The sequence below is a fragment of the Pithys albifrons genome, chromosome 8, assembly GCF_047495875.1.
Source record: "Pithys albifrons albifrons isolate INPA30051 chromosome 8, PitAlb_v1, whole genome shotgun sequence".
NCBI lineage: Eukaryota > Metazoa > Chordata > Aves > Passeriformes > Thamnophilidae > Pithys > Pithys albifrons.
The window spans coordinates 26832450-26844873 of NC_092465.1; the positions used below are offsets into that span (position 1 = coordinate 26832450).

At 48.2% G+C, this 12424-nt stretch overlaps 1 protein-coding gene across 6 annotated transcripts in view; it reads left to right on the forward strand.

The window, feature by feature from the left end:
• Positions 1–12424, forward strand: part of NRP2 (neuropilin 2) — an 88719-nt gene that overhangs the window by 9370 nt on the left and 66925 nt on the right. For all 6 annotated transcript variants that reach the window (XM_071562902.1, XM_071562905.1, XM_071562903.1 and 3 more), the window contains exon 2: positions 2687–2864. In XM_071562902.1, coding sequence (XP_071419003.1) covers positions 2687–2864 — 178 coding nt within the window. The remainder of the gene's footprint in view (positions 1–2686; positions 2865–12424) is intronic.

Genomic DNA, 12424 nt, shown 5'->3' on the forward strand with positions numbered 1-12424 from the left:
GAACTGCAATGGCCTTGCATGGCAAAGGAGAAGTTTCAAGGTCAGGGTAAATCTGTGTTTCCGCTCCTGAGTTCATTTTTTGGGGAAGACCTGGAGCAAGCTGGAGCCTGACACTTCTGTTGACCTGGCAGTTCCTCTCCAACTGGTTGAGTTGCAAGGGCTCACAGGGTATTCAGGTGTGCAGTGTGAGTAAGGGGCTAACAGCTTCTGAGTGGTGGGTGATGTTGGTGGTATCAGCCTTGCGGGTAGCACGTGTGTGAAAGCTGGAGAGACTGGAGGGGATGATGAGGTGTGGAAGGATTGACTGTATTTTCATTGTTTCGAGACTTTGCCCTTTCCAAGAAAAATAATCTGCAGCTTGAATATTTTTGTTTGCTGGAGGGGGTGGACATGTGTGCAAACGAGGTGTGAATTTTTATGAGAAGGTGTGAAAGTGCGCACGTGAGCGAAGTGTGAATTACACGTCTATTTGTACATTGATGTCAACAAGTCCATGAATCTCTTCTTTCCACGAGAATGTAGTTTTCTCTCCCTCCAAACCCACATAGACACGTGTGGGCAAATATGCCTTGCTGAGAGAAGAGATTTGTGCAAGAACGTAGGTTTGTAAATGTTTGTGTGTTGAGCAAGCTCTGCTGTGGAACAAACCAGATGTTTTTTGGTATTCTCAGCTCTTCGTGGCAGTGTTGCGATTTTTTTTCTTATTTTTCAGGATACTTGCAGGATTATTTTAAGAAAAAAGGGAAGACTGCAGAGCTGCCTTTGGGTGTGTGAGAAGAAAGTTATTTTGAAGAATGAATGTGTTAGAGGGCATGAAAAACATGGGGGAAACTGAGACAGTGCTTTTTCATGTCAAAGGAAGCCCTGCTGCCACATGAAGGGCCCTCCTGTTGCCCTTGTTTTTGCACAGGACACGTGCATTTTCTGCAGGCAGCAGGTTGTTTATTCAAAGGGTTTTTTTTCCAGGAAGCATTACAGCTGAGGGGTCCTGCCTCACTCCTTCTGCTTGCCTTGGCTCTGGCAAGAAGGCAGTTTGAAGGCAGGCTGGGATGTCCCTACTGAGAGCGGGTGGACTTGACAGCCTGCTAGGGAACACCCCTGGGGCCTGCCAGACCCCAGAGTGAGGTTGAGCCCATATGAGTCTGCACTGCTTTGCTTTTCCCAGGTTCTCCTGGGGCTTTGCAGTGAGTGCTGCTGTGAAGGGACAGAAACATCCCAGAGGACCAAGGCAGAGCACTGTGGAGACCCTCAGTTCACAAAGCTGATGGAGTGTGGGTTGTCTGGTTACTGTCCTACGCCAAGGGTGATGCTCCTCTGTGTCTTTACTCCCCTGAGGGTATGGGCAGTGCCTCAGACTCCATCTCAAGGTGTGCATGCGTGGGCCTTGGGAAGACCCACTTGCACCCTTCTACACATCCTGAGTCGTCCAGGACTGTGGGGAAGCTACGGGGAAAGCCTCACAGTAGGGACAACCCACAAGGGTTTGCATCCCATGTTGTAATCCATATCTTATGGTCAGGGAGGGAAAAGTCTTTCCACAACATGGGACCAGGTTCACCCTGTATGCCTGCCAGCCTGCCCTATGGAGGGGCTTAGGGTTGTGGTGGGGTTTGCCTGTCTTGCTGTGTTTGATGAGGCAATGGTGTCTCCTGTGATACACTGTTGCAACCTACAGAGCCATGGTGCTGGGACAGGGTAGTGGCAGGGGACAGGGGCCAACAGGACACATGCAATGGAGACCCCATGGAGAAAGGGACTTTGCTGGGATTTGTAGTGTGTTATCAACTGACACCATGATGCAGATTTTCCTCTCTGCAAGTAATGCAATAATAAATTTGATTTGCAGCATTCATGAGATTAAATGTTTTTTTGATTATGAAATCGTCCTCTAGGGCCTGTTCTAGCCCCAAGCTGAGAGAGCTTCCTCTGTTCACCACGCAGCTCTTGCCAGCCATTTGTGGGCTAGTCCCACAAAACCACCACTGCTGATTATCTGTTTGTTCCAGTGGCTGGGTTTCCTTGCAAGGTTTCAGGAGGCCAGTCTGCTGAGATGGGTGTGTTGGGGCAGGCGAGTTGAGGGGGCAGAGCACAGCAAGTGGAGAGGGGTGGTTGTGGGGCTGCAGGCTGGGGCCAGGAGGGATGGATGCTGTCCTTAGCTGTGCCATATAGTGTAGGTGGGCCTGGGTCAGCATGGCCCCTGATGTGCCTCAGTTTGCTTCCCTGGGAACAGCAAAGCTTTCTGATCTCCTGCAGTTGGATCAAATTTGTAGCGTCCTAATTCTGGTGTCTCCTGAGACAGCTGTGGGAGACTGCTACAGAGCAGCTTGCAAAGGAGGCAAAAGAAGGGATAAAATGAGGCAGCTCCAGATGATCTGATATCAATCTGCCTCGTACTTTATGGCTCTGTAATTGCCTTGGCAAGAGCATTCATTTCTCTTTTCTGGTCTGTGTGAAATGTGGTATGTAAGTGTGGCAGGAGGTGGAGGAGAAAGGAATATATGTGTTCTGTAGAATAATTGTTCTTGCCCAGAGATTAATATCAAATATTAGAGTACCAAAGGGATGTCAATGGTCTGTAGAATGGTCTTTATCAGACCACCCCTATCAGTGGCCTGGAGGGACCTGCTGTGCGCAGCTGATGCCCAGAACCTGTTTCAATGCCTTATCTTCTTCTGTGTCTCTGCAGCTCAGCCGTGTGGGGGTCGCCTGAACTCCAAGGATGCTGGATACATCACCTCCCCAGGGTACCCCAATGACTACCCCTCCCACCAGAACTGTGAGTGGGTCATCTATGCTCCTGAATCCAACCAGAAGATAATTCTCAACTTCAACCCTCACTTTGAAATTGAAAAACATGACTGCAAGTAAGAGTCTTCCTCTTCCTCTCTAGTACATAGTCACCTGCTCTTCCTGCTTTTGCCTAGTGCTATGGGTCTTGTGCTTCCTTGCACTTGAAATCAAGCATCTTCCTGAGCCCTCATCGCACTGCATTTCCGTGCCTTTCAGGAGCAAGAGTTGCCTCTGCTGACTGTGAGGTTGTAAGGTGCTGCTTCAGATACATAGGGTAACACTCTGCATTGAACTAGTGGTTCTTAATTTAGCCTGATACAGCCTGAAAGCAAGAGTCAACTGGCTTTCAACTTAAGCTTGACTTTGGTTAAAAGCCTGCTTGTTTTGTTGTGTCAAGGTGGCCTCACTGTCCTTTTAAACCATGCTGAGAGAGCAGAGCAATTGCCTGGTGTTTAACTAGGCAGAGCTATGGCAGAGAGAGCCCAGCTGGAGACTCAGGTTTGGGCCATGTGAGGCTGGAAGCTTGGGGGTATGAGCTGTTTGGGCTAGATCTGACTTCCCATAGTGCTTTTTCTGTTATGTTTGGCAAACTGGGAAGTTGGTTTTGTTTGCTTTTTCTCCTTTTTCTTCTAAGAAGTGATTCAGAAACTAGATGTCCAGGAAAAACAATTAACAACTAGTAAAGAATAATTAATGGCATCAAAGGGCACTGTAAAAGGCTGAGTTAATAACATGGTCTCAGCAGACGTATAAACTTGTGTGTTTAATCTGGAATCCACAGACAGCTACAGGGATGCCTGAGCATGAGAGAGCTTGGGATCTCCTAAAACAGGCCTGACACCACAGTCTTGCTAGGCACACCGGTCCTGTTGATTAAAAAGGGGTTATATATGGAGAGGAAAACTCTGTTTGGAAAAAAGGACAGAGGGACAGAGGAAGTATTTATGGGGCTGCAGAATCAGTCCTGTGGAGAACAAGAATTCAACAATGATGATGTATTGAAGGTTATGAAGTGCAGAGTTGAATCCTCAGCTACTAAAAAATTAGCATAGCTCCTTGAACTCTAATTAAGGTATGGTGTTTGATGTCATTGAGGATCTCGTCACCTCCTAGAGATAGAGCCTGGGCTACTATGGCTTTGAACTCCATGAACTCTCCCTGAAGTTACTGTGTATGCCAAACGTTAAGCACTTTGCAGGATCAGGCCTATGTATAAGGAAGGGAGAAGGTAGAGAAAGACTTAATGTGTGCATAGATAAACACAACAAGGCCTCACAGTGCATGTAGGAATGATGGTTGCTATCAGATTTTGTTATTGTTTGCACAGGGTGGACTGCATAGCCTTCTCATAGCTAATGCAATTGCCCCAAATTCACAGTAATAAAAACTTCATAGGTGCATATTTGCATTCTGCAGAGCATACCATATGTATTGGCCAGGACAATGTTGTGTGCTGGGCAGGGGTTGAGCTGGGCAGGAGGGGCTCTACCTTCTGCCTCTTCAAGGCCTTAGGCAGGCAAAGCCAGGTTAGTCAGACAGATGGAAACCCCCATGGGCACCTGGCTTTTCCTCTACCTGTAGGAAGCTGTCAGTTTTAGCTCTGAGCATTGTGAACAAGTTTTGCCCTGTTTTGCTGCCTGTGAGAGAGCAGTGTCTGGTCCCAAGCTGCAGGTGGTGTATGCTGGAGGACTGCCCGAGCACTGGAGATGTTGTCTCTTTGCTGCTTTCTACTTTACCGTGGCAATCTTCGGAGTGGCTGCTATGTGGTCTCATCCTTTTCCTTTCTATGTGTACATGTACAAGGAAGCTGTTAGTGAAACAGGATTCATCCACCATGCACTTGAGCTTCTGCTGGTCACAGCTGAGAGCCAAGCGGTCTTAGGGTGCCTCCTCCCTCAACCCAGCATTGCATAGGAGTGGATTTTAAAGAGCTTCATGGAGAGTGCTTGATAGGAAGCATAGCAAAACAGTGAAAACAGTGCACAATAAGCACTGCCTGAAAGAAATGGATAGGAGGGAGATTTTTAAGTGGCCTACAAGAAGGAGACAAATACTAACACTGTGTAATGCTTGAGCATTAAGCAGTACTAATAGGTGAACATCTAGTTATAAATCTCATCCGAGTGTCAGAGAGCTTTTTATGAAGAATCCAAGACCTCATTGCAGCTGCAGGTGGGAACCTTACCAGGAACCTTACCAGCTACCTGGCAGCTATTGGAGCAACAGTGGGGCCAGTGTGTGCTTCCAGCTGCCAGAGGTAAACACCATAACCCTTCCCTCTGTTGCTTCTTCTTTCAACATTTCATTTTACCTTATTAGGCTAAAGTTTCTCCCTCATAAAGCATAACATTTACATTCCTAAAACCCATTCAAAAGCCTACAAAAATATCTGCAGAAGTCTTTTTAGTTTTACAGTGTCCCTTCTGGCTTTCCTTGTGTCTGCTTTAGATTTCCCTTTGGGATGGGAGGCATTTCCTCCTGTGTTTTGTACAGTGCCAGGCACCCTAGGGACCTCTGTGGAAAGGTCAGTGATTTCCCTTTGGCCAGCAGCTGTCCGGAAGGGGCCTGTGTACCTGGTGCTATGCAGATGCCAGAGCATGAGCTGACTGCAGAGAGCAGCTTCAGCAGCCTGGAGGGTGGGAGCAGCAGCTAGAGGTGGGTGCCCGAGCTGGCTGCTGGGGGTGGCTGCTCTGTGTGGCTTGTTACTGTTATTTTCTGGAGGCACATCTGGGCTTTTATTTTTCAGCTGTGTCCAGATGCATTAAGAAGTAACTGCACTCCACCACCACCATCATGAAAGAAGTAATTTGGTGTAATTGAGGCCTCAGAACATCTCTCTGTGTACTTTATCTGTGCTCTGAGGAACCGTCTTGCTTTGGGAGCTCGCTAGAATTGGCCTCCTCCTGCTGTTGTGGCAGTTGTGTACCAGCAGGGATCCCTGTTGCAGGGAAGGTGGACATGCTGATAGCGAGTATGGGACCCAGGCCATTGTTTGTGCTGTCCTGCAGCTGTGAGGCTACAGCAGTAATGACAGAGCCAAAAGGGAAGTTTAATGCTCCGATAAAAGATCTGCCGAACTATTCGGAAATAATTGTACTAGCCTTGCTCGCTGTTTCTTCCTCTCTGTGCTGTGAGTGCAGCTGTTGCTTGGGCAGTACAGCCCCGTGTCATCAGTATGTGTTCCCTGACAGGAAAGTGGCATCCAGTGGAAAAGAGCACACTGCTGCTGTGGTGAAATGTTTCCACTTCCCATGTGTATGGTGGGCGCTAGGCAGCCTTGTGCATACCAGGGTATATTTGTGATCCCAGGAGTGACCTGGACCATTTACAATAGGTGTGCAACAGGGGTGGCTGGCCCCCACGTTATGCAGTCAGGCATCTGAACTGTCTGCTCTTTCTTAATTGCCATTTTGCGGTTCTGTCTGCGCAGCTTGGTTGGAAAATCCAAGTCAGAAACCTCAGCTATGAGTGAATCATTTCATTGCATTTATGACCAACCACCTTTTCCATTTGTGCCACCCTTCTACTGATGGTCTTCTCTTTTTGGCCACTGAAACCTCCCTCCTGACGCTGGTTACTGACTCTGCCACTCCCAGCCACACTCGGTTGGCTCTGCCAGAGTTTTACGCTGGGCCGTGCTGCTGTTGAGTGCCGGGACATTGCTGTTCACACGCAGCAGAGCCACGCTCCCTCCAGGCTGCAGTGGATGTGCTTGTGCTTCCTCTCCAAGCAGAAGACCTATTGGCTGAGTCATAACATCTGCTCCAGAGGAGCGCTGTTGTTTTAAAAAGCCTGACTGATAATCAGACCATGCCAGCGGATTTTTCTGTAGCCATTTCCAACACGTGCAGCAGCTGGGTTGCAGTCGGTGGGATCCCTGCCTGAGAAGGATGTGGGGGACCGCTGCCATGGCTCGCAGCCCCCTCTGGTGGCACATGCCAAATGCTGGCAAAGGTTTCTGGAGGCGGGGGCCAGGGACTCCCAAAACAGGCTGAGATGGCAAATTGGAAACAGTCCAGAACTGCAGTCAGGCTCTTCCTCTTGACTTTGGCTCCCACTGTCAAACCCTGAGGGTTTCCAGAAACAGGAACTGTGGCCACTGTAGTGAGGAAATTTATGCAGTTGTCACTGTGACCTTGTAAGTGCCACAATGGTGCCAAGAGAGTTGAACCAAGTTCAGAATGCTGGTGGTGTGCTGGATACAGGGCAGGCATGGCAGGAGATACCTCTGCTCCCAGCCTGAAGGGCAGGGGGAACCAAGATCTGGCATGGGGAAGCACTATGCTCCTAGTGCCCATCTCACAGAGCACTGCCTGCCAGGGGACACTGGCAGCAACATGCTGGTGTTCCCATGCTGCAGTACAGAGGGTGAGACGTGGCTCTGCTAGCCAGGGAAGGCCTCTTACAGCAGCATGGTCATCTCCTGAGCTTCCAGAAAGCTGGGTACTGCAACAAAACAGCTCTGCCTTCTTCCTAGAGAAGGCTCAAATTCCTTGCTCAGGTGATGGGGACAGTTGCATCCAGACCCAGTGCCCACAGACAGGCAAGCAGCTGGTTGCTGCAGCATTCAGTCTGCCTCTCTTGCCATCTCCTTCAAACAAGAGCGTAATATTGCAAGAAGTCATCCTTCCATCAGTGAAGGTTGAGAGTAGGCAAGGCAGCAATTATGGACAGCTAATTAGTAAATGCTTTGAAAAGTATGCATAATTAGCTCATTAGTAAACGTTTTAGAAACAATGCAGTTCATATTGAGATTGGGAAAATGCTTAAAAAAAGAGAAATATGTTTGGAGCACTACAGAATGCCAGGGCTTGGGGGTGTTCTTTGCTAGGATGTAAGGGGAAGTGACTGCATCTCCTGCAGCACTGGGGGAGTCAAGCTTTAACTTTGCAGAGAAAGGAAGTCAAAGATGAGATGCTAAGGAAGGCATTTGCTTGCTCATACATTTGTGGCATGGGTAGCCAGAAGCAACATTTCTAACGTACAGGAAATAATTCAGTCTGGGTAACATGACACTGCAGCTCAACTTGTCTTCAAATGAGCTTCTGCTGTTTTTTAACTCCACCCAGCATCCGCTGTATGGTTCATAATTCCCATCAAGCCCAAGTCATTTTCCAAAATGGAACATCAATGAATAGGTTAGCTGTGATGGCACTGGACCAGCTGCATGAGTTAACAGTTCAAAGTTGTTCACATCTCTCTTCTCTGGTGTGCATCTCTGCATGCTCTGTGTCTGTGCTTCTCTGTGCCCCAGAGCCTCTCCCTGAAGACAGACCAAGTCCAGGCTCTGCAGAAGGTGGTGGCCCCAAATGCACTCTCGTGGGGTCTCCTGTGTCCCGCCAGTTCACTAACATCCGGTGTGTAGGAGTCAGATCTTGTTTTGCACCTTGTTTCCTATTGGCATGATGACAAATTGAGGGCCAGCTGGTGACACTGGGAACAATAGCACTAGAGATAGAGACCTCTTCCCCTACTTCCTGCTCTCCGGGGGAGAGGAGGTGGTGGCGGCATATTCACTTCTTAGCCTCTCTACACAGCAAGGGAGGGAACAGGACCCCACAGCACCTGGAGAGGTAACAAGCACAGGACTGGTTGTGGTGATTCCTCACTAAGTGGGTTTAGAATCTGGCTAAAGTCTCAGAAACATGTCTTTTTTGAGTGAACACTGTAAGCCACACTCCAGCCCTAAGCCCCTCGCATCTTTACTGATCCCACTCAGCGCAGATACCATAGGGTAGCAGTAGGGCAATCCCACTGAAATGGCACGATAGCCACAGAGCCTGAGGCCCTTGACTATCTTTGCAACAGTGCTCCAGGCTGTAACAGGGGAGTGGCAGACTCACCAGCAAATACCAGGTTTGGGACTTGTGAGATTTGGGCTCTTCCCCTTCCCTGGTATTGATTTACTGTTCCTGCATTGGAGAATCACTTTAAATTCCCTGCATTACAAAGAAGACCTGGGCATCTGAAGGCATAAACCTCAGTCTAGGTAGCAACAGTGCAGTGCACACTACTCTCCAAAGGCTGCTGCAACATCACACAGGAGCAGGTTAGAGTGCTGCAATGAATGGTTTGCTCCCGGCCTTTTCTGGCGGGATGGGAATTCTACAATTAAATGTGAATGCAAAATAAAAAGAACAGACTGCAAAGAGCAGACTGAAAACCAGAAGAAATTTCTGTTTGCTTTTAGCCAGAGCTCAGCAGACAGCATGTTTGAAGGAACTGGCTGAGTTTAGTTTTTGGTCTGAAGCTAGTTCTCAGTTTTCTTTAACTCAAGCAGCTGCACGCCACCATTGAATGGCAAGGTAATAATATGTTGCAAACCACAGTCTGGTGATCCTGGAATTCCTTATAAGTTAATAGCAGTCATGGTCCACTAATCACAGCTAGGATGTTTTACGCAACTGTCTTTGATATATCAGTTCAAACACACCATAGAAAGCCTTCCTTATGCTGGCTTAGTGAGTAGATCATTAGAAAGATTGAAAAACCTATGAGGGTTCTGTTGGGGCTTTTTTTCTGCCACCTCTGAATCCCAAGGACTCCTTGAGATCTACGTACAGCATTGCTGAGCAATCACAGTAGAGTTGCACGGTGTGGTTTTAAAGTAACACTGGGTCAAGCACAGAGATAATATTGCTAATGAATTGCTAGAAGCAGAGCCTGAAACAGTGGGGTCTGACAGCAGAAATCCTAAGCCAAAGACTTTATCCCGTTACAAATGGCATGGAAACTGGCAGGGTAGCTGCTCCGTGTTTGTTCTGTAACTGCCCCAAATGTCACTTCTTGTAGCAGTACAGAAGATGCTGTGGTCAGTGTGAGGAAGAGCATGCCTCTCATTCCTGAGGTGGAATTGCCCTTTCCTGAGAAAGGCAGCACTCACCCACTGGTGGTGGGAGAGCCCCTGTGCTCAGCCCCAAGCCTGCTGAGACTGGACAGCATGCAGGGTGTTTGCATGGGAAGTGCTCAACACATTAGAAACCTCCAGGGAACCCTCAGAGCTAGGGTTGTTGATGGATGTCCAACAGGGAGTTGGGTCCTCCCCCCTCCACCCGCAGCATGAGAGTTTGAGGCATGTGCTCAGCTTCCTTCCTCTTTTGTGAGTGTTGATGTGAGGTTTCATTTACATTGTTATTTTGCAGTGAAAAGGGAAGGTGTAATGATTGTCATGTTGGTAATACTGATATTTGGCTGATAATCATAGGCAGGAACAAGGTCTGGGATCTCCATCAGGAGAGAGGACTGACTCACCATTGATGTATGTTCACTGCATCTTGTTGAAGTTTTTCAACCCATTTGTTTTCTTAGGTTTTCTTTTGTGAAAACCCTCTGATTCTGCTGCCGTTCAGGAGCAAAACATCTCTCTGTGTCTTTAAATATGGCAGATGGGGATTTCTTCAGATGTCCAACAACTCAATTGAAGGAGACCTCAGGAGACCTCTCCCCTTCCCTGTCCCCCTTCTCAGCCTGTCTTTTCATCTGCAATCTGGAGATGTAAGGGCTATAGTAATGGAGTGTCAGAGGAAGTAATTGATTCATCACACGCCGAGAGAGGAGTCTGTTGCCTTTGGTGTCAATGGAGCTGAACCACAGCTTGGAAGGGTGAGGGAGGCTTGTAAACACTCCATGGCTGAGCTGGCAGGACAAAGCAGACACACTGCCACGCTGAACGGGAGGGTGACACAAAGGGTTGCTTGAAAGAAAATCTTTCTGAACAAAGCAGTGGCAGGGCCCTTGTTTATGGGAGAAACAGGGTTGGGCCCATCCCCCTGTTCTCAGAGCACATTAAGGAGAAAAGGTACCAAACGCTTTGTGCAGCATCCCACTCCCTTGTCTGTCTCTCTTTTCCGTGTTGATGTGGCTGCCTCTCTGGAACCTGCTGTCCCAGGCAGGGCAGAGCTCACCTCAGGGGTACCAATCAGCCCATGCCAGTGGGTATTTCCTCCCACACCCCTAGATAGGTATTGCTGCTTCTGAGAAATGTGTGGGTGGTCACTGCTGGTGCAACCATGCAGCAAGGTGTGGCATGTGCATGGCACAGTGCTTGCCTTTGTCCAGGCATTGATTGTGCTCAGACTCTTAGCACTGCTCAGTTCAGATGGGCGTTGAGCTGCAAGTGCCCATATTTTGAGGGGAGAAGGGGATAGGAGGTACTGTGTTAGCTATACAGTATTCAAGGAGGGGTCAGCAGATTTGATGTGCTGTTTGCCCCGGAAACTGCTCTTACTGCAAGCTGGAACAGTCAAGTTCTGGAAATGCCTGAATAGTGGAGACTGAAGGTCAGTCTTGGCAGCAAAGCTTTGCTTACTTGTGCATCAGCTAAGGCAGAAGCCGGGCTATGAACAGGCTCTGTCTGAGAAAATGTGGGGTCAGAGAGCCACCCCTTGGTGGGTCAGTCCCAGGGTGACCATCTATCACTAACGAGGCATGTAGGCAGCCAGGAGAGTGAGGGTGGGCTGGTCAGGGCTCTGTTCTTACAACATCCTTTATACAACTGGTGCGTAATGAGGTGTTTATTTCAGTTTTGTGCTGAAAAAAGCCAGTGAAAATGAGCGATAGTGGAAAGCCCAGCTACAGAGCTCCTATCTGATCCCAGTTTTTACCATCTCTTTTGTTTGGTTCTTCAATGCATGTTGTATCTAAGGCCATGACTGACGCTACACCAGAGAGATGTGATGGGATATCACTTGCTCCTCTGGGAACACAGCTGGCACAACAGACCATGTGAGCGTTTCCTAATCCTCATTAGCATGCCAGACCTTCAGCCATCAGGGCCAGCCTGGCCTAAACTCATCTCTGTCCATTACCTGGGCTGTTGGGCACTAGTTCCCATTGCCAAGGGCACAAAGTGAGTATTTGCCCCTGCCCTCGCGAGCTCCAATGCTTTTTGGCAGTAAATTTTCCTTTTGCAGTTGTTACTATTAAATACAATTTTTAAATTTCTCTTAGTGATCAAGTATGTCTGAGTGATGACAGTAAGATCACATAGAAACCAAAGTCTTAATTTTTTTCACAGATGGATTGTAGCAGAAGGAGAAAAGTGCAGATTCATTTTCTCACGTGTCCTGCATTTTGGGGTATGAAAGGGTTGTGAGTTGCTTCAGTTCCATTTGAGCAGCAACAGAAGGCACAGTGCCATGCAAAGGAGGCTTATTCTTAACATGCTTTATATATTTTATTCCTGATTTCACCATGATTTTTCCCTCCAAAGAATACCAAAGACATCTTGCGACAAAAGGCCCCTGCAGCTAAAGATAGACGGGTGAGGAATTTATAGAGGTGGTTTTGGAGACAGAAATAAAATTAAACAGCCTTGTGTGACTCCTGAACAACAGCCTGCAGAAAACCCCCAAAGTGCACATTAGCACATCTCTTTCTCTTACATAACGAAAGGTTTTCCAGACGTGCCCCAGATGAGAGCACTTCTCTACCCCAAGGCACCTTCCGCAACGATCTGGCAACACATCTCCAAGAAGGCAGCCCAGGCATGAACGGCAAAGCCCGGGGGAGCCTTTGCTCTCCTGTCTCGGGGGAGGGCAGCAGCATGCTAGGAGCTGTAATTCCCTCCTGAATCAGAACTTGCCGCAGGAGCAGTTTACAGCTATGTTTTATTCCTCCCTTTGCAAGATGTGGT